This window comes from Phalangium opilio, unplaced genomic scaffold (genome assembly GCF_054372755.1).
Source record: "Phalangium opilio isolate 3A_F unplaced genomic scaffold, DU_Popi_V2 ptg000217l_1, whole genome shotgun sequence".
In the NCBI taxonomy this organism is placed as follows: domain Eukaryota; kingdom Metazoa; phylum Arthropoda; class Arachnida; order Opiliones; family Phalangiidae; genus Phalangium; species Phalangium opilio.
Window position 1 is genome coordinate 3,076,533 of NW_028324218.1, and position 20,576 is coordinate 3,097,108.

The 20,576-nt window shown below is 34.3% G+C and overlaps 2 protein-coding genes across 9 annotated transcripts in view; one reads left to right on the top strand and one right to left on the bottom strand.

Moving 5' to 3' along the window:
- Positions 1–251: 251 nt before the first annotated feature.
- On the top strand, positions 252–13,339 carry Wee1 (Wee1 kinase). Its single transcript, XM_089856270.1, has 9 exons — positions 252–986; positions 1,074–1,128; positions 7,854–7,929; positions 8,063–8,232; positions 8,813–9,081; positions 9,568–9,690; positions 11,498–11,751; positions 11,867–12,012; positions 12,829–13,339. The coding sequence occupies exons 1-9, from the start codon at positions 398–400 to the stop codon at positions 12,956–12,958; spliced, it is 1,812 nt and encodes a 603-aa protein (XP_089712396.1). The 5' UTR covers positions 252–397; the 3' UTR covers positions 12,959–13,339.
- Positions 1,093–20,576, bottom strand: part of LOC149615670 (uncharacterized) — a 72,658-nt gene continuing 53,174 nt past the window's right edge. For 3 of the 8 annotated variants that reach the window (XM_089856259.1, XM_089856258.1, XM_089856264.1), the window contains 6 exons: positions 20,220–20,345; positions 18,067–18,413; positions 17,760–17,936; positions 17,548–17,649; positions 15,836–16,027; positions 13,633–15,595 (listed from right to left, as the gene is read on the bottom strand). In XM_089856259.1, coding sequence (XP_089712385.1) covers positions 15,517–15,595; positions 15,836–16,027; positions 17,548–17,649; positions 17,760–17,936; positions 18,067–18,413; positions 20,220–20,345 — 1,023 coding nt within the window. In that variant the 3' untranslated portion in view covers positions 13,633–15,516. Of the gene's footprint in view, positions 1,523–13,632; positions 15,596–15,835; positions 16,028–17,547; positions 17,650–17,759; positions 17,937–18,066; positions 18,414–18,574; positions 18,617–20,219; positions 20,346–20,576 lie in introns of those variants that run through there. The other 5 variants (XM_089856262.1, XM_089856263.1, XM_089856260.1 and 2 more) reach the window with 4 other exon arrangements.

Consider the following 20,576-nt stretch of genomic DNA (forward strand, 5'->3'; position numbering starts at 1 on the left):
AGGTAATATCCTCTTTTCATACGCTTACCAACTTATCCTGCCACCATTGAAAAATTAATAAATCAACCAGTTAAAAGAGCGGCAATGTTTTTACGTTAAGTTGTCGTTATTACTTTTGGCGGGAAAACTGGAGACTTTCATCCAATCCCGTACAAGAACGCCCTTCAGGATGACGCATGGGGCGAAAAGCCTCACGCGATTGGTGGCATAGTTACCGGCACGTGGTAAGGCCGGCGCCATCTTCCCCGGTTCCCCCAAACAAATTTACGGCGGCTTTTCGATTTCCTGCGCGAAAAATTTTGAATCTCGTTACTGTCGTGTGTGATGTTTAGCGGGAACGTCGCAAAATTTTTGACGGTTGTTTAAAAAGGAAAAGGCTTAAGATAAGAGAGTGACGATGTCTTCACGTTTTACAACGATGAGACGGATTAATAACAATTCAAACTTAGCTAAAATCCTTAACTTCGATAATGACAACGATGCCGATTCATGCGGTGAAGAAGGCTGCGAACCCGGCGAACTTCTTAAACCGAATGACGGTGAAAATAACTTGAACTCCAGCGGGTACAGCGGCAAGGACAGTGGTCAAGATTTATCAGACGACGCTATGGAAGATCACGACCACGAAGAACCCTTAAGACTTGGTCGTCGATCGGATTTGAACATTAGTTCATCAGCCGATAACAATTTCGAATTTGCCCGGCCTTCAAGTCGGGAACTAATTAAATCCAATTCACCCCCTTACAAGAGAGTCCGCGCATTACGACTATTTGAATCGCCGCAAACCCCCAAAACTTTATTACAAGTGGCCGAATGTCAGAATACGGCTGATGCCAAACTAAACCCGAGTAGAAGTCGATTATTTCCAAGTGAAGCTAAACTTAAATCGACACCAATTGTGGGCGTACCCGAACGTAGAATCGCGGATTCGACTAAAAACGTTCAAGACGCGTATGACGCTAATGTTAACCCTTTCACGCCTTCAAGTACGTAATTAAACCCAATAATTAACATACTAATTACACTTAAACACAGCGGGTAATTAAAACACCTTAAATATATTACCTTTATAGGTATGATGCTACAAAATCGTTTGAAAAAACGTAGAAAAACTTACGTTTTAAATGGGTAAGCCAATTAAAACTTATAACTTAATTTTGCTTGCTTGCTTTTAATTATAAAATTAGCTTAGCCATAACATAACATAACATAACATAACGGTATTATTATTTTGAATTTTGAGGCTTATTTTCGCGGAGATTCGGTAGACCGTTAAAACACCACCGCTTTGCTAGCTTGCTTTGATGTTACGCGAAGGTCATACACACATTTCAAAAGTTAGTCATGGGTATCCAACTAACTCCCATCACTGGGAGCATAGTCAGGTTAGGTAATTTCACGGCACAGCGTAGTCAGTGGGTAGACTCCGTCTCCGACTCCGTGTGGGAGTGACCATGTGACCATAGAAGGGGTTAGACCGTCGAGACGTTAGTTTTAGAGTAATGGCAGCCTCCCGTTTTGACTGTATAGGGAATTAACACATGATGTCATTAGTGTGTTTAAATGTAGGCGCGAATTTTTTTTGTACCATAATACCGGTTATAACGTGATAATTTAGTAAAGGAAAATATGCAATCTTAAAAGGGATTAATTATAAGTGTTTTTAAACTGAAAAATACTAGGTTTAAAGGTTGTTTGTTTATTTTTATGTAAATAAGTTAATATATATTTGTTTAAGAAAACAATTTTAATCCTTCAATGAGATTAAGGCCGAAAAATTCCCTTTTTGATTATAGTTAAATTAAATTTAGTTATTTAAATAGTCCTTGAGTGCCTTGGTTTGTTATAAACCTTACCACTTTAAAACCCAAGGGATCAAAGATAATATTTGAGAGTCCACTGACAATTATTGTCATTAAAACGATATCACGAAAACTTTGAGTCTAAATACAGTGGTTTTTGGCCTAAAATTTGTAAATTTAGTTATTTAAATAGTCCTTGAGTGCCTTGGTTTGTTATAAACCTTTCCACTTTAAAATTTAACCCAAGGGATCAAAGATAATATTTAAAACAGAGTTCACTGGCAATTTTTGTCAGGAAAAATATACGATATCAGAAAAACTTTGACACTAAATATAGACCAAGGCCAAGTAGTTTTAGGCCTAAAATCGGTACCAATATTTACGCCAATAATAATTAGGAAAAGTTATTGCAAAACGTTTTTTTTTTTTTTAAATATTGCAAAAGTGACTTTCGCAAATAAAAATGATTCAGCAGGTATTTTATTTGTCATCTTGGTCTAAACTCGTCTGAACCCCTTTATCTAAGACTTATTATCCTTAAAAAACGTGATTAATGTCCTATAATCTTTATTATTAAAAACGTGATTAATATCTTGTAATCTTAATTCCATTGCGTCATATTAACTTCAAGACAGACACTTAAGAATTATCTCAAAAAGTAAAATTCCATAAGACGGTACTCATAAAAGATAGTCTAATAAAATAACCTTGGAAATAATAAAAATATAAAAAAAATCAACCGTTTTATTTCATCCAAGGTCGGATTTTATATTAGTGTCAGGGACTTCACAATATGAACAGGACATATAGAAACCCTGGGAAAAAAGTTGTCCCATAGATAAAGGCTTTCTTAGAAAAAACATTTCTTCAATCTACTGACTCTATGAGGAAACAAGTTGTTCCATAGATATACGCACGCTTTCTTATAACAGGGTTCATACAAACCTGGAAAAATCAGGGAAATAAATAGTTGACAAAAGCCTCAGGGAAAGTTCGGATTTTTAGTAAAATTCAGGGATTTAGATAGTTGACAAAAACATCAGGGAAAGTTCGGATTTTTAGTAAAATTCAGGGAAATAGATATTTGACAAAAACATCAGGGAAAGTTCGGATTTTTAGTGAAATTCAGGGAAATAGATAGTTGACAAAAACATCAGGGAAAATTCAGGGAAATTTGCCTCAAAAAGGGGCCGAGTAATTAAGAAAAATGTTCACTAACATACCCCCTCCATAGGATTAACATTACACTAAACTTTGGAGGCTCATAAGAGATAAGGGGATGTCCTTTGATTATGTAATAGTCATATTTGCCCCCCCCCCCCTTCTTCGTTAACATTTGCACCATAAGATACTCCATATACGGGAAAAACCTGGAAATCTCAGGGAAATTTGTTTCCCAAAAGTTGTACGAACCCTGACCCTGGGAAACAAGTTGTCCCAAAGATACACGCTTTCTTAGAAGAGCGTTTTCTTCGATCTACTCTATGAGGAAACAAGTTGTCCCATAGATATACGCACGCTTTCTTATAAAGACGTGGTGTGGTTTCGTTTCCTTCGAATCCATCTTAAGCATCTTTTCCCAGCTGATTCTTGAAAAATCAGCTGCTTAGGGTCCCAAACTAAAACCGGAAGTTAATTTCCTCCCCTTGGGGCATCTCTTAGAAAGTCCCCATCCCGTCTCAGGAAACGCGCTCTCCTTTTAAAAAACCACCTCCTATGGTATATCTTATAGAAGGACCAGGTGATACCTGGCCATATGGTAGGTAGTTAGGTACACCCAACCAAAGATTACGTATCGACATTCATTTCCCACGGCGTTCAAGAGAGTCAATATTCCCTTCCCAAAAGTTATAAGAAACGTTTATTTTTTCTTTTTTATTATTGGCCGTTTATGTTTGCTAAAAGTGACGTCAAGCTGAGTGCCACGCCCCCAAGCACAATGTGTACTAAGAGCGTTACGAGGGGGGGGGGGGGTTCGGGGGTTAAGACCCCGATCGGAAATTGATCAATGCAAATTTTACTATGACGTGTATTTTGTAATGAAAGAAGGATGGGGGCCCCAGTTTCCGTTAACAAGGGTCTAAGGGTCCCCCAGAGACTTCAAGGAAATTCATTTCTAGGTTGGGCCATTTCTTTTTATTATTCTTATTATTAACCCCAATTTCCGATGTATTATTGTCGATGCATTATTTTTTTTTATTTTATTTAAACGGATGCAATATATTGAAAGATCAACAATTGAACGTATATCCGGTTTTCTAGTTTCATATCCGTTTTGGGGGTTTACTGTATAAAAGGAATTAAATATTAAAATTGAATAAATTATCTCTTATTACAATATGATAATTAGCATACATTTAATTAGTCATGATTAAAAATTATCAAGGACTACTGTGTTGACATTCCCCCGCCATTGCTTTAGTGGCGTCTGCTAGCACGAACCCACCTTAGTCCTTACCCCTACGGGATTGGTTGGTTGAGTTCTCACAGGCTGAGAGAGGTAAGGGTAAGGTCAGGGTTCTGGCTAGCAGACGCCATGCACTAAACCAATGGCGGGGAATGGCAACGCAGTAGTCGTTGATAGTTTTAAATCATGACTAATTAAATAAATGTATGCTAATTATCATATTGTAATAAAAGATAATTTTAATATTTAATTCCTTTTATAGTTAGAAAAATTTTAATTAAGGTATAATGTTAGGTTACCTAAACTTTTCTGTTAAATTTCTATTTAATTAATTAATTAATCACAAATACTTAAATTTTAATTTTAATTATAAATTATAATTGGGTCCAGTTCTAGTCTAGCTTTATTTCGTTCATTGTACCGTAACGGAATTTCTTTTATTCTTTTGGAGAGATTGTAATAGTGAAAACACGAGGAAAATACCAACGGTCTCTTTGCTTTAGTCTAGTTATTTTATCATAGTACTGGTCAACCGTCCGTTGTTCAGCTGTTTCCTGCATGTTGCATTGGTGTGTTGTGATGTGATGTGCCAGCTGTGTTAGCTGCACCCTCTCTGAGAGGGTGAGAGCGGGGTCGGGGGTTGGGGGTCACCCGGGCCGGCTGTCGTGTGCCTTACGCGACCCCATTGTTAACGTATCCCCCAAACCAACCCAACCAACCGCCTGTTGGGTATCGCGGACACCATTTGCTATTATCTGATTTATTAGAAAATCTGAAATGCCTTCAGTTCAGTACGTCGGTTGGGTTGGGTTGGGAACTTGGTGAAGGGCCTTGTCAATTCAATTGAGATGGACTTAATACATACATGAAATGGTCTGTCGCAATCTTGGACAAAGAGGTTGACGGTTTTAATTTAAATTTAAGTATGGGGTGATGCGTTTAATTAGTATTAACTGGTGTGACGTATTTATCGAATGTCTATAAATTTAATTTAAATTAATTTCAATTTATTAAATTTATATTATAAATAGTGAGAAAATACAAGTGTTGCCAGTGCATTTTTGACGTTTGTAGGAACACTATTCTGTATTCTATAGTTTCCGGGTTCTGATTAATGTTTATCTTACTTACAAGTTAATTTCTAAAATTTCATAAAACTCCCCAAAAACATTTGATATTGGTTATTATCAATATATATATTTTTATTTTGTTTACCCAATCCTTTCATTTTTATATTAAAATTAATAAAACTTTAGAAAAACAGCAGATGTTTATATCATATCGAAGTTTGAACTTTAACCCAACCAACTTAATATTTTTCACCAAAAACAAAAAAAAAATAAAATAAAATGCAGGGAAAAAGTTGAAAAAACCCTTAAAAAATCAACCCAATTTCTTGTCTTTTATCAATAAACGATTAAAAGAAAAATTTCTTTCAAAGAAAAAGGCTTATTTTACCCCAAAAAGATTACTAAATAATATTGATATCAACTTACAAAAATATTATTTGAAGCTCAAATTAAATTAATAATAAGTTATAGGCCTAAAAGTTGTTTTTCAAAACTTTTTCAAATTTTCCCCAACGGTCATATACATACGAAATATTTTTTGTCATCACCTGTACAAGATGGCTTCAGTATATTAAGCTTCTACATGGAATGCATACAGTTACTAGGAATTGTAGCTCTTCCCACAAACGAAAGCTCTCTATAGACACAAAACCCGAATTCATAGAGGCGAAATACTTCCTAGTAGCTGTATGCATTCCATTAACACCGAAGGCACGCGCCATCAGACCATAATCTCTTATTTCAATAAAGGACCCTAGGTAACAAATACGTTGGCACGCCAGTCCAGTAGGGTTGCAACTTTGGTGCTGGTAGACATAGCGTCGGTCGGAGTTTGAATAGAACTTGGGAGGGACATAGGGACTTGTACAATGACGCGACGCGTTCTAAATCTTGTAAAGAATCGCGATTGCAGACAGGGGACGCGTGCCAACCTACCAGATGTTTCCTGTTTTTTACAAATATATATTTCTGTATATTTTTACTTACTGCAGCTCCTGTTGATTTAAGAAAAATGTACTTTTTTCACGAAATTTTAGCAACGGTTTTTTCCTTTAAGTTAAGTTTAAATACTTAGTTTAGTTTAGTATTTCCCACGTTAAATTTAGTTAAAGGGGGTCATCCGTAAAACACTCCTTACAATCAATGTTTATAATAACTTTAACTTGTGTTAGGGCCGGGTGTATAGTACTTTCCTTAAAATAAAACAATTAAAAACCAAGAATAACTTAACTTAAGAATGTACCTTTTTAATTTTTTGACCTGTCAAACCTGACCAGGTAAACAAAGACCCAATTCATAGGAAGAACGAGACTAAAATCATTTTACAAAACTAATTTTCCCACGAGTACGATAACCCTCAAAAATAAATTAAAATTAATTAAATTCAATTAAGACCAAATCAAAGAATGGTCTATTTTGTCCAAGATTATTTATAACAAAGAATGGTCTATTTTGTCCAAGATTATTTATAACAAAGAATGGTCTATTTTGTGCAAGTTTGTTTATAACAAAGAATGGTCTATTTTGTCCGAGATTATTTATAACAAAGAATGGTCTACTTTGTCCAATATTATTTATAGAACAAAGAATGGTCTATTTTGTCCAATATTATTTATAGAACAAAGAATGGTCTATTTTGTCCAATATTATTTATAGAACAAAGAATGGTCTATTTTGTCCAATATTATAAAGGACCACAAATAAAACATCAAATATTATGGCCACGTATCTCAGGTACAACGGTAAATCATCTCATGATAACAACACAGGTGTGGTGTGCTTACCTGGGAAATTCGTATTGCATGTAGAAAATAAATAATGAATTAACAGGTGCTTGTAATATTATTAGGTAGGGTAGAATTAAAAAACAAAAATGGTGTTGATAAGGGCATTGCACTTGACTCAAAAATGATGCAGATAATTTATGCGTGGGTGGTTTGTTTATACATAGAACCAAACCTGGTTTTATTCCCAATGAGATAACAAGTGTTTTTATATTATAATTATTATCATTCTAACGAATTTTGCCATCTTTTTAATTTAAATTGTTTGTAGTTGTAATAATATTATTATAAAAACATGTTTTTATCGATGTTTTAACGGTTTTAATTTAGGCCTAACGGTTATATTATTTGACCAAGAAGTGATATCTAGTTTACTAGGGAGAGGGTATAAATTCATTCATCCACATTTCCAGCTCTTTATCTCAAGTCCAAACGTTACGTAGACGTGTCCGGAGTTAATCCCCACCGCCTCTAAATTGCAACCAGCATCTCATTGGTTCTTGAAAACTCGTGCACGTCAGCGCGACGCGAATGACGTGAAAATTACAGTCATATTTTCCGACTGAGGAGAGGCGAAACAGCCCGGGGCCTCCTCCTTTTACGTCCCCCCTTGTATTTTGAAAAGGGGGACTGCAGGACTACGGCGCGCGAATACTTAGGAGGCATCTTATACCTTCTCCCTTATAAACTAGATATCACTTCTTGCCTACAGGGTGTTTATTTGTAGCTTGTTTATTTAGCTTCAAGTCTAGTATTTAATTGTTTGTTCGGTTTTTAAATTTTTTTACAGAAGTTTATTAAGCAACAGTATCGATGAACTTATGGAAGATGATTTTGACGAAGATAATGATATTCAACCACCTAAAGTAAGTTCACCATGTTCATACAAACAGGGTGTACATCCATTACCCAAGGAGCTCTTTTTTTAACAACCCAATATAATTTGTTTCCGTTTTAACCCCTAAATAACCCCATATATAATTATTTTTATTCATGTAGCGTATTCATTTGAAAGACACAAATATCTCACGTTACGCTAATGAATTTTTGGAAATTTGTCAAATTGGTTCCGGCGAATTCGGAAGTGTTTATAAATGCATAAATCGTTTAGACGGATGCACATACGCCCTTAAAAAATCTCGAAAACCTTTAAGAGGAACGGCTAACGAGTAAGTAACCCTTTGTTTACTTATTTATTAATACGGGAATACATACAGATACTAGGAAACATTTCGATCCCATATATACATCTCCCACGTTATTTTCTATTAATTCGGGTTTTGTGGGTTATTAATTTAATAAGGGAATGCATACAGCTACTAGGAATCATTGCGACCCCGCTATATATCAAACGTTAATTTCTATGAATTCGGGTTTTGTGGGTTATTAATTTAATAATAAGGGAATACATACAGCTACTAGGAATCATTGCGACCCCGCTATATATCAAACGTTAATTTCTATGAATTCGGGTTTTGTGGGTTATTAATTTTATAATAAGGGAATACATACAGATACAAGGAATCATTACGACCCCATATATATAAATCCCAAGTTAATTGCAATGAATTCGGGTTTTGTGGGTTATTAATTAAATAATAAGGGAATACATACAGCTGCTAGGAATTATTGCGACCCCCATACATATCCCATGTTAATTTCTATGAATTCGTTTTTTATGGGTATACCGGGCTTGAGAACTTAAGTCTATAATTAATGTTAATTATATTACAATTAAAACATTAACAGGCGAACAGCTTTGAATGAAGTGTACGCTCACGCTGTATTGGGTATTCACCCACACGTTGTTCGTTACTATTCAGCATGGGCTGAAAATCATCACATGTTAATACAAAATGAATATTGCGAGGGTGGCAGTTTGGCCGATGTCATAGAGAATAACGCCAGATCAGGCAGTCAATTCAGCGAACCTGATCTTAAACTGATTTTGCTGCACGTCGCGGAAGGGTTAAAATATATTCATTCCAAACATTTGGTACACATGGACATAAAACCAGGTAAGATAAAGAGAATTACAACTTACAATACCAGAAAGTCAATGATGGGTGTCAGGGAAGTCATGGTAACGTCGGGGTTTTAGGCATAAGTGTGTCAGAAAAATCAGGGATTTAAAAAATGGGTCCTGGGAAAATAGAGGATTTTAAATACTAGGAATCAAGGAAGTCCTGGAAAAGTCAGGGATCTTAAAAAGCATTTTATCAGGGAAGTCCTGGAAAAGTTAGGGGTTTTAAAAAGGGTGTCAGGAAAGTCCTGGAAAAGTCGGGGATTTTAGAAATCGAGTGTCAGGGAAGTCCTGAAAAGGTTAAGCATTTTGCATATTAGTATGTCATGGAATTCCTGGAAAAGTCGGGGATTTTAAAAAGGGGTGTCAGGAAAGTCCTGGAAAAAACGGGGATTTTAAAAAGCAGTTTATCAGGAAAGTCCAGGATAAAACGGGGATTTTAAAAATGGCCGCCTTCTTTCTTTCTTTTCCAAAAAAAAAGGTAACATCTTCATCGCGAACGAACAAAAGGGTCCTTTGACGGGAAACGGCGTTTCAATGACGCACAATTCCGACGATGGTTTCGAAGATGACGACAGTGAGGAGGAAGTCACATACAAAATAGGTAAGAAAAAAACCTTTCTAAAATTTCTAGGCAACCAAAATTTTGCAGGTGCTTCAATTTAATTTAACTTAGCCGTTTAAAAAGATATAGTAATAAAAATGTCTCAAAAGAAAAAGAATCAAACGTCTTTGACGATCTTGGCAGGTGATATTTTTAGCCGTTTTATTATTAGACTAAAATAGGCCTAAATGTCTTAGAAGGGTTTTTTCTTTTCTTTATTTTTCTATTTTTATTTTAAATAATAAATATAAGAACTAAATTAGTTAAAACAAAATTCACCTGCGTCTAAAAGGCCTATTTTTTATTTTGGCGGGGTTTTAAATGTCTTGGTCTAATTGTTACGTAGAATTGTTGTAGGAATAGAACTGTTGAAGGGGCAGATGTTTTTTATCTTTGATGTTTTTGTAAGGTGTTATTATTAAGCGAAAGTTTTTAATTACTTTCGAATGTGTCGCGTGTTATTTATTTGACAGATGTCATTTCAAGCTTGGTTAATTAATTTGTTTTATATTTCTGGTAATAATTATTAGCTCATATTTTGTCAAGTGCACTTGAAATAGTTAATGCTCATGAAAGAGTATTGGTCTAAGTGTGCTTGAATAACTTTGTCAACTGCACTTCAGTTGAATTAACAAGTTGTGCAAGTGCAGTTGATAAAGTTGATACTCGGAAATAGTATGTCAAGTGCAGTTGACAAAGTTAATGCTCGGGAAAGTGTTTATCAGTTCAAGTGCAGTTGACAAAGTTAATGCTCGGGAAAGTGTTTATCAGTTCAAGTGCAGTTGACAAAGTTGATACTTCGGCAAGTTTGTTTATCCAAGTGCACTTGGCAAAGTTAAGTCGGAAAGTGCAGTTGACAAAGTTGATACTTCGGCAAGTTTGTTTAACCAAGTGCACTTGGCAAAGTTAAGTCGGAAAGTGCAGTTGACAAAGTTGATACTTCGGCAAGTTTGTTTAACCAAGTGCACTTGGCAAAGTTAAGTCGGAAAGTGCAGTTGACAAAGTTGATACTTCGGCAAGTTTGTTTAACCAAGTGCACTTGGCAAAGTTAAGTGGGAAAGTGCAGTTGACAAAGTTGATACTTCGGCAAGTTTGTTTAACCAAGTGCACTTGGCAAAGTTAAGTCGGAAAGTGCAGTTGACAAAGTTGATACTTCGGCAAGTTTGTTTAACCAAGTGCACTTGGCAAAGTTAAGTCGGAAAGTGCAGTTGACAAAGTTTATACTAAAAACTAGAATATCAAGTGCAGTTGACAAAGTTTATACTAAAAACTAGAATATCAAGTGCAGTTGACAAAGTTTATACTAAAAACTAGAATATCAAGTGCAGTTGACAAAGTTTATACTAAAAACTAGAATATCAAGTGCAGTTGACAAAGTTTATACTAAAAACTAGAATATCAAGTGCAGTTGACAAAGTTTATACTAAAAACTAGAATATCAAGTGCAGTTGACAAAGTTTATACTAAAAACTAGAATATCAAGTGCAGTTGACAAAGTTTATACTAAAAACTAGAATATCAAGTGCAGTTGACAAGTTTATACTAAAAACTAGAATATCAAGTGCAGTTGACAAGTTTATACTAACGAAGAAATAGAATATCAAGTGCAGTTGACAAAGTTTATACTAACGAAGAAATAGAATATCAAGTGCAGTTGACAAGTTTATACTAAAAAAGAAATAGAATATCAAGCGCAGTTGACAAAGTTCATGCTCAGAATAGAGTATCTGTCAGTCCAGTTAAACATGGCGACAAACGCGTGAAAAACTAGTCACTAAATTTGCCAACTTCTTTTTGTGTGATGTAGGTGATTTGGGTCACGTTACCTCGATAGTGAATCCTCAAGTTGAAGAAGGCGATTGTCGATACATGCCATTAGAAATCCTTCACGAAAACTACAGTCATTTAACCAAAGCGGACATTTTCGCGTTGGGTTTAACCATCTTTGAACTGGGAGGTGGCGGACCATTACCTAAAAACGGCGACCAATGGCACGACATTCGCGAGGGTAATCTGCCCAACTTGGACAGATACTCCAAGGACCTCAATGCCTTACTTAAAGTAAGTAGTTAAAACTATTTTAAAACATTTATTTCAGTGTTTGTTATTTTACGTTGGGCTGAAGTTAATTGTGAAAAATGTTAACTTAAATGGGATATTAAATTAATTTTTCCAGCAATTAATTCATAAAGACCCCGAACAAAGGCCATCAGCCGCGGCCTTGACGCAAAATCCCGTTCTAGTTCCTTTCGCTAACAAAACCAAGGCGCAACTTCGTAAAGAATTGAATGCTGAGAAGTTTAAAAATGATATACTTTCAAAGTAAGGAAATTATCATTACCTGTATTTTTCCTACTATTCCAATATTTTTCTTAACACTATCGCAGTATTTTTCCAACTATTAGTACAATACTTCACACTATTGTAGGATTTTCCCCACTATTAGTATAAACTTCACACTATTGCAGTATTTTTCCTGCTGTCCCTACAGTACTTTTCACACTGTAATGGTATTTTTCCTACTGTTAATACAATAGTTTCCATACTATTGTGGTAGTTTTCATACTATTGTAGTATTTTTCCTTTTGTCCCTACAGTACTTTTCACACTAAAATTGTATTTTTCCTACTGTTAATACAATAGTCTTCATACTATTAATATTTTTCCTACTATTCATAGAATACTTTTCACACTACTGTTAATGCAATAGTTTCATAATATTGTGGTAGTTTTTCATTCTACTGCGGTAGTTTTTCATTCTACTGCGGTAGTTTTTCATTCTACTGCGGTAGTTTTTCATTCTACTGCGGTAGTTTTTCATTCTATTGCGGTAGTTTTTCATTCTATTGCGGTAGTTTTTCATTCTATTGCGGTAGTTTTTCATTCTATTGCGGTAGTTTTTCATTCTATTGCGGTAGTTTTTCATTCTACTGCGGTAGTTTTTCATTCTACTGCGGTAGTTTTTCATTCTACTGCGGTAGTTTTTCATTCTACTGCGGTAGTTTTTCATTCTACTGCGGTAGTTTTTCATTCTACTGCAGTATTTTTCCTACTATCCTTACAGTACTTTTCATACTATATTAGTATATTTCCTACTATACTAAAATAAACCCCCCTATTTTTTTCCCCTCACAACAGAAAACTCGAACTAGCAGCAAAATGTCTGCAATCAGGTCCTCACAGTCAACCTACGAAAAATGACAATCAATTAAACGCGAGACTAATTGGAAAAAAAGTCAATCGAAGTCACAGCGTCACAAACTTCTAAAAAAAAAAAAAAAAAAACTAAAATCTCCAACCAAACTTTCAATATTTCTGTAAATAATTATAACCCCCCTCTTTTAGACGAAACAAGAGAAAAAAAATATGCCTGAAATTATTAAGTTAATAATTTCGCTGCACGAAAAGAGCACCTTTAATTTTAGCCAACCCATTAGAGGTTTTTGATATATTTTTTGTTGCATTGCACCATTTAATGCACAGCCTATTTTTTAAAAACTAATTAACTAGGCCTAACTATTAATCTTTTTTTTTTAACTGTAACCCTTTCTTTTCTAAAAAAAAAAAAAAAACCCAAAATATTGTACTGTAATTAATATTGTATTTTATATAAGAAGAATAAATTATTTCTTGTTTTAAAGATTTTTAATTATGGGAAGTTTCAACTGTTTTTTTATTATTTTTCATCCCTAACTTTGAATTGGGGGATAATGATTTACCCTCAAAATGGCGCGCATTGCGCAATCAAAGGTTTGTATATCACTCAGTTAAGTGAAATATTTTATACAGTTTTTAAGATATACATAATTATATCTTTGATAACATTAACAAGTTTTTTTGTTGTTGTTTATAAATAGGATATTGGAAACGTTAATTTTAACTTTAAGTTAAAATTTTAATTTCAATTAGTTTTATTTAGTTTCAATGCATTTAAGAGCCTAAATTTTATTTTTAGCTTACGGGGGTTTTCCTACTGTAATATTTAAAGTGTAGTAGCTTTTTTATTATCCCTAACTATGGTAAATAGAGGCTATTCTAAACGATGTAGAAGTTTTCCTACTGTAGGCCTAGTTACAGGGGTTATTTTGAAATAGGCTCCTCCCTATTTTTGAAAAGGCTCCTCCCCTTTTTTGATTTGAATAAATACTATATAAGAATATGGTTTAGCAATTTTAAAAAGTTTCCATCTTAACTTGGAAGGAGGTTTTTGCAATAAATAGTAGTAGAATATCTACAAAAACTAGAAGGAATTTCTCCTAAAAACGCTCTTTGGACGTTAAAAATAACTGGTTAAGAGGAAACAGAAGTCTCTTCCTATTGGCTATGAGAAAATTCACCTCTTTCCCCAATTGGTTAAGAAATACTACTACCCTTCACTCAATGGCTAAAAATAAACTAAGGTCTTTCCCCATTGGCTGTGAGTAGCTCCAAGCCTTTCCCGAATTGGTTCAGAAATAAACGACCCTTCACTCATTGGCTAACAATAAACTGAGGTTTTTCCCCATTGGCTACGCGAGTAAATCCAAGCCTTTCCCCAATTGGTTAAGAAATAAACTAGCCTTCTCTCATTGGCTAACAATAAACTGAGATCTTTCCCCATTGGCTATGAGTAAATCCCAGTCTTTTTCCGATTGGTTAAGAAATAAACTACCCTTCACTCATTGGCTAACAATAAACCGAGGTCTTTCCCCATTGGCTATGAGTAGCTCCAAATCTTTCCCCAATTGGTTAAAGAATAAACAACCCTTCTCTCATTGGCTAAAAATAAACTAAGGTCTTTCCTCATTGGCTACGCGAGTAGCTCCAAATCTTTCCCCAATTGGCTAAGAAATAAACTAATCTTTCCTCATTGGCTAAAAATAAACTAAGGTCTTTCCCCAATTGGCTACGAAATAAACTAGTCTTTCCCCCAATTGGTTAAGAAATAAACTAATCTTTCCTCATTGGCTAACAATAAACTAAGGTCTTTCCTCATTGGCTAACAATAAACTAAGGTCTTTCCTCATTGGCTAACAATAAACTAAGGTCTTTCCTCATTGGCTACGCGAGTAGATCCGAGTCTTTCCCCATTGGCTAAAACTACAACAAGTCTTTTCCTATTGGCTACGGGTAAATCCACGTCTTCCCCTATTGGTTACGAAATAAACTAGTCTTCACTCATAGGCTAAAAATAAAACCTGACCTATTTAAGCCTACAAACCTTCAAAAATTTAAGCTAAAATGCATTTCAACTTTGTTATAATTATAATTATAACATTAACGATTTAAATTTGGCAGCAAAAACGGGAGAAATTTTGTCGGTATTTTTTTTTAAACTTTCAATATTATTAATTAATAATTAATAATTAATAATCATTATATTCAATGTTTAAATTTTAAAAATCAATTCAACAGTCAGTCAGTCACAGTAGACCTAAATATTGCTTCTTTAGTTTTTTATAAGTTTTAAATAAAACACTATATAAAGTCAATTTTATTTTATAGTTTTATGGAAAACATAACGTTGTTTCAAGTCCTTTAAATTTTATTTATTATAATTTTTTTTTGTTATTTAAGTTTTTGGCACAAAATATTAATTAGGGCCTCAAAATAATAATAATTAATTAATTTTTTTTAAATCCCCGTTTTATATTTAATTTTACGATAGTCCCTACGTAAAAATTTTTTTTTTGAAAGTAGGGATAAATTTTAAAACTATTTACAAGTAGGGTTCAAAGTTGAGAAGAATAAACATTAAAATGTTTGTGAAAACACGTTTAAGTTAAATTTTGGTAATTAACACCAAAATTAACGAAGTTATTAACAATAATGAGCGCACAGCACAGTTTATTTGTTTATTTGTATGTTTTTTTTTTTAGTTTCTAATATATATAAAATATTTTGGCAAATTTTCGTTTCTAAAAAACTAATTTTTGGAAATGAAAAAAAAAACAAAAGTTTAACGGAGTTTGTAAAAATTAATTAATTTTACAAACTCTGTAAAAAACATTCCAGCAAAATTTTGTTGCCGATTGCTTTGAATTGAATAATTTGCGCCACCAGGGGGGGGGGGTTTATTTGTTTTTTTTTTTTTTAAACAGGGCGATTTTTATTATGTACTGTAACGTAAGGGCTAATCAAATTAACGAAAAACTCTTCGACTGACCTTGAAACGTATCCCGCTGATGAACCACAAGCTGTCGTTTGTTTGGGGAAAAACGTGAATATTATGCTTAATAAAGCACCGAGAAGTAGGATGGCACTTAAACTGAATCGTAGATTACGCGAAATTGTATGAAAGTTCCAGTGAGACCACCAACCATCATCGGGTAGCCAATTTGTTAACCAATGGGCTTGCCTGTAATTGCAATAACACGTAGATAAATAAATTTACCTTATTTTAGTTAAATTAAGGCTTAAAATTAGGTGTTAGTTACTTTAAAATCACATTAGCAGCGGTTAATCAAAGGTAAAAACAGTTAAAAGTTAAGCCTAATCGTTAATTCATTAGGAAAACGTGGTTTTAAACCAACCAAGGCCTAACATTTCGATGTTTTAAATTAAAACTTAAGCCTAATCATTCATTCATCCTTATGAAAACGTGGTTTTAAACCAGCGAAGGCCTAATATTTCGATGTTTTAAATTAAAACTTAAGCCTAATCATTAATTCATCCTTATGAAAACGTGTCTAAACCAACCAAGGCCTAACATTTCGATGTTTTAAATTAAAACTTAAGCCTAATCATTAATTCATCCTTATGAAAACGTGGTTTTAACCAACCAAGGCCTAACATTTCGATGTCTTAAAACTTAAGCCTAATCATTAATTCATCCTTATGAAAACGTGTCTAAACCAACCAAGGCCTAACATTTCGATGTTTTAAAACTTAAGCCTAATCATTAATTCATCCTTATGAAAACGTGTTTAAACCAACCAAGGCCTAACATTTCGATGTTTTAAATTAAAACTTAAGCCTAATCATTAATTCATCCTTATGAAAACGTGGTTTTAAACCAACCAAGGCCTAACATTTCGATGTCTTAAAACTTAAGCCTAATCATTAATTCATCCTTATGAAAACGTGTCTAAACCAACCAAGGCCTAACATTTCGATGTTTTAAAACTTAAGCCTAATCATTAATTCATCCTTATGAAAACGTGTTTAAACCAACCAAGGCCTAACATTTCGATGTTTTAAATTAAAACTTAAGCCTAATCATTAATTCATCCTTATGAAAACGTGTCTAAACCAACCAAGGCCTAACATTTCGATGTTTTAAAACTTAAGCCTAATCATTAATTCATCCATGTGAAAACGTGTCTAAACCGACGAAGGCCTAACATTTCGATGTTTTAAATTAAAACTTAAGCCTAATTACCGTTTCTTTCTACAACCCAGAGTAATAATAATAATAAGAACAGATAAAATGATAGAGCTTACGTTTTTAAAACCAATTTTCATGTCGAATTAGACCCGCTTAAAATTAACACAATTAAATCTAACTAATTTAATAATAATATAACAAAGAAAACCCGCAAAACTTAAGGAGAAACGCGAAACACGACCAGTCAACCACGTTGCAACTTTCTCGTTGTTTCCAACGCGCAAAACAAACTAAACGCTATTGGACAGTTCATACTCTCACGTGATTTCTGTGGTCCAATCAAATAACCCACAGACAGAAAAAAAGCGGGAAGAATTAGTCCCCGCGCAATTTGAAGTAACACGTGTTTAGGCTTAACATTATTCAAGGAAGATTAATAAAGAATTTTGTTACTAAATATAAACTTGGGTTAAATTAGGCTTAGGGAAATAAATTGGGCATAATTTAAGCGTGTTTAATAAGCGTAAAGAAGGCAATATAGTGGACAGTACCTTATTGGATCATCCCTAAACAGTATCCTAGATAGTTGTCTGTAGTAGGGATAAGGATTAAAGGCACTCCTAGTTGTCTGTTGTTGGGACGTGTCGTTTCCACTGTTAGTAATTGGGTTTGGAGGGAATTAGTCAATAACCAGGTGACCAAGGCTTAAGGAAAGACGGGACCAAAACGGGAATGGAGAGTAAAGTTTTTACAAGAAACTTACGTTGCCGGTGGTGGTGAGGGGTCTCTACAGGATTCATCCTTCGAGGTAGAACGTTTCATAGACGAAACGAGTCTTCGATGTTGCTCAACCTGTTGTTGTTGCGGTTGTTGCTGTTCAACCTTCGTTAGTTCTTCGTTGTTATTGCTTTCTTTGGACTTTTCTTCCGAAGTTTCCGTGCTAAAAATAGATTTTGTTACATAATGATAAGTCTTGCTAGCTCCTCCCACAAAACCCCGCATAGATACGTTCAGATACACAATTATTCCTAGTAGCTGTATGTATTCTTGCAGATTTAAAGTATACTAACCTTTGGGATTCGTTGGGTTTAGTGTCTTCCACCTTCTCGACGCGTTCCAAGGCAGCCAATAGTTCTTCGTTACCAGTTTGGGAGTTTAAGGGACCAGTTGCGGTGCTACCAATAGCGAGTTTACGTAAATGACCACCGTTACTGGTGGAAGGTGGTGGCGCCACAACAACGTTCGGAAATGGGAACCTCTGATTGGTAGCTGATGTCGAAGACGGGGTTATAGGTGGTGATGGGGTACCTGATGACGCGGTTCCTCCTGTGGTTGTAATTGAAACGGCGTTCAATCGTTCTAATTTTGCTGGACTTATACTTGGTGTGACGGCGCTGTACAAACGGGCTCGAAATTCCTGAAATAATTCAGTTGGATTTTAATTATTCTGGAATAATAATTAGTTATGTTTAATTAATCTCATAATAACCGCGCTAATTAAGGTGTGAAGTGAATACCCACAACATTCCGTAAATGTGCCAACCCGACTTGAAATTTCAACCACAACCCTTTACCTACCTCTAACTATCAGAATTTTGCTGATAGCGAATTCCAATTTGGCTAGCGTGTAAAAGATTTGAAAGACTTATATCACCACCTATTTTTCTTTATGTGTATGCAGAGCGTATCATTAGCTTAAAATTGAGACCAATTAGGTCTAAATCGGACTATAATTAATGAAGAAACAAGTAAATTTACAAAACTAGTCATAACTTTGTTAATTTTCGTCGGATTTCGACGAAATTTGTACGAAATTGAAGCTGGTTTTAAGAACTATAAAATGAGACCAATAAGGTCGAAATCGGACCATAACTAACGAAGAAACGAGTAATTTTACAAAAATAATCATAACTTTGTTAATTTTTGTCCGATTTTGACTTAATTTATCTCAAATTGAAGCTAAGATTTAGCTCTACACTATGAAGTTCATAAACTAACGTAAAAACCCATAATTCATAAGTTTAAACCAACCATACATCCAACAATTCAAAATAGTGCACCTCTCCAAAAACAAAACCCAAACCACATCTCAGAAAAAATTAATAAATAAAATAGCCATTTTTCAAAATGGACTTAGTAACATAATTATACCAAAAAATAAAATAAGTCTAATAAATTTAAACAATGACTAAATGCTTCAAAGGTTTTCCCAACTGTCGGGAAAAATTCCCAAAAAGTCCAAGCTCCCATCGATTTTTAACACTGGTAATAAGACAAAAGAGCCGTCTCTGTAGAGAGGACGGCTAATGTCAGCAATTTTCAAGTAAGTTGAAATTTTCCACCAATCAACATTAAAAACAGACTCGAGGCAATTTAAAAAGAAATCAATGACAGGCTCCCAAAAGTGACTTAGATTAAAAACTAAAGTTATCAAATGCCACGTACAGTACGTACAGTTAAGTTAATACCATGGCTTGATTCATATGGTCAAATTTAGTGAAATTATTTATAATTTAAACACGTTTTAGGGGACTGTACAATAGGATGAGGCTTTAATCACTTTACCACAGGGTACTGACCCCTCTATCTGGTCTACAAACTTCAGTTTTATCTACTTCTGTTAAACACAGAGTCTATGCAAGGTTTTCAGGGTGGGGTAGTAATCAATACCGGTGTATCCGAAGATAAATTGAATTTCGTAGCGAAAGGCAAAAAACGAAAAAGGGGTTCCAGCAGACTAAATTATAACCCACAAAGAAAAACTCCGCCCTTCCCCCTTAATGGACTCTTGGAGACTTGTACAAGAATAAGTACTTAAAGCTCAGTTGCTAGAGTAGGGACCAATGAATCAACAGACAGTGTTACCAGTTACTTAACCATCCGTAAAAAGATTGTAGGCCATTGGAAGAATGGGAAGAGATAAATTCAAATTAGGGTTAATAACAAGACATCTTGTAAGTCTTAGGTAAACACCTTTTGTGTCTTTGAATATGCAAAGCTAAGCCTATTATAATAGAACGTACGACGAGCTTTAAAATGAGCCAAACCGCGTGAAAATCGGACTATAAATAAGGGAGATACAAGAAGTATCATATTCTTTGTAACTCATTGTTTTGTAAGTCATTTATTTAACTTCTTTATTTCTGTTTCGATGTCTATGTTGTCGGTACTCATTTTAAAGCTCTTTTTAAGCTCTATTCAAATCTGTAGAGATATGTCTTACCCCATTGGATGCGGAGGCACCAAAGTTGCTTAAAGTGCCAATACAGGATTTGGCGGCTTCAAGAATAGGTCGGTGGAATACGGCAACACTGGCTCTCCTTCGAGCGCTCGTTTGCTGTGTTTGTTGCTTTACATATAAAATATTTAATGAACTCTTAATTAAGGTTTTTTATATTATTAATTGAAGCATGATTTTTCGCTTCTTAATTAGTAGAGCTTCATTATTAATTAATAATATTGCTTATACACAAGGTTTAATTAATTATACTATTAAAAGTAATTAATATTTAACAGCCAAATCACCAATTAATATTTTAAATTTTATGTCAATTAATATCCTGTTTTAATTACAGTTAAA

Bases quoted from the DNA above. Each gene is read 5' to 3' on its own strand.
- Wee1 (XM_089856270.1), top strand. From the start codon at position 398: ATGTCTTCACGTTTTACAACGATGAGACGGATTAATAACAATTCAAAC. The intron at 1,129-7,853 runs GTAAGCCAATTA...ATTTTTTTACAG, and splicing joins AAAACTTACGTTTTAAATGG to AAGTTTATTAAGCAACAGTA. The intron at 12,013-12,828 runs GTAAGGAAATTA...CCCTCACAACAG, and splicing joins AAAAATGATATACTTTCAAA to AAAACTCGAACTAGCAGCAA.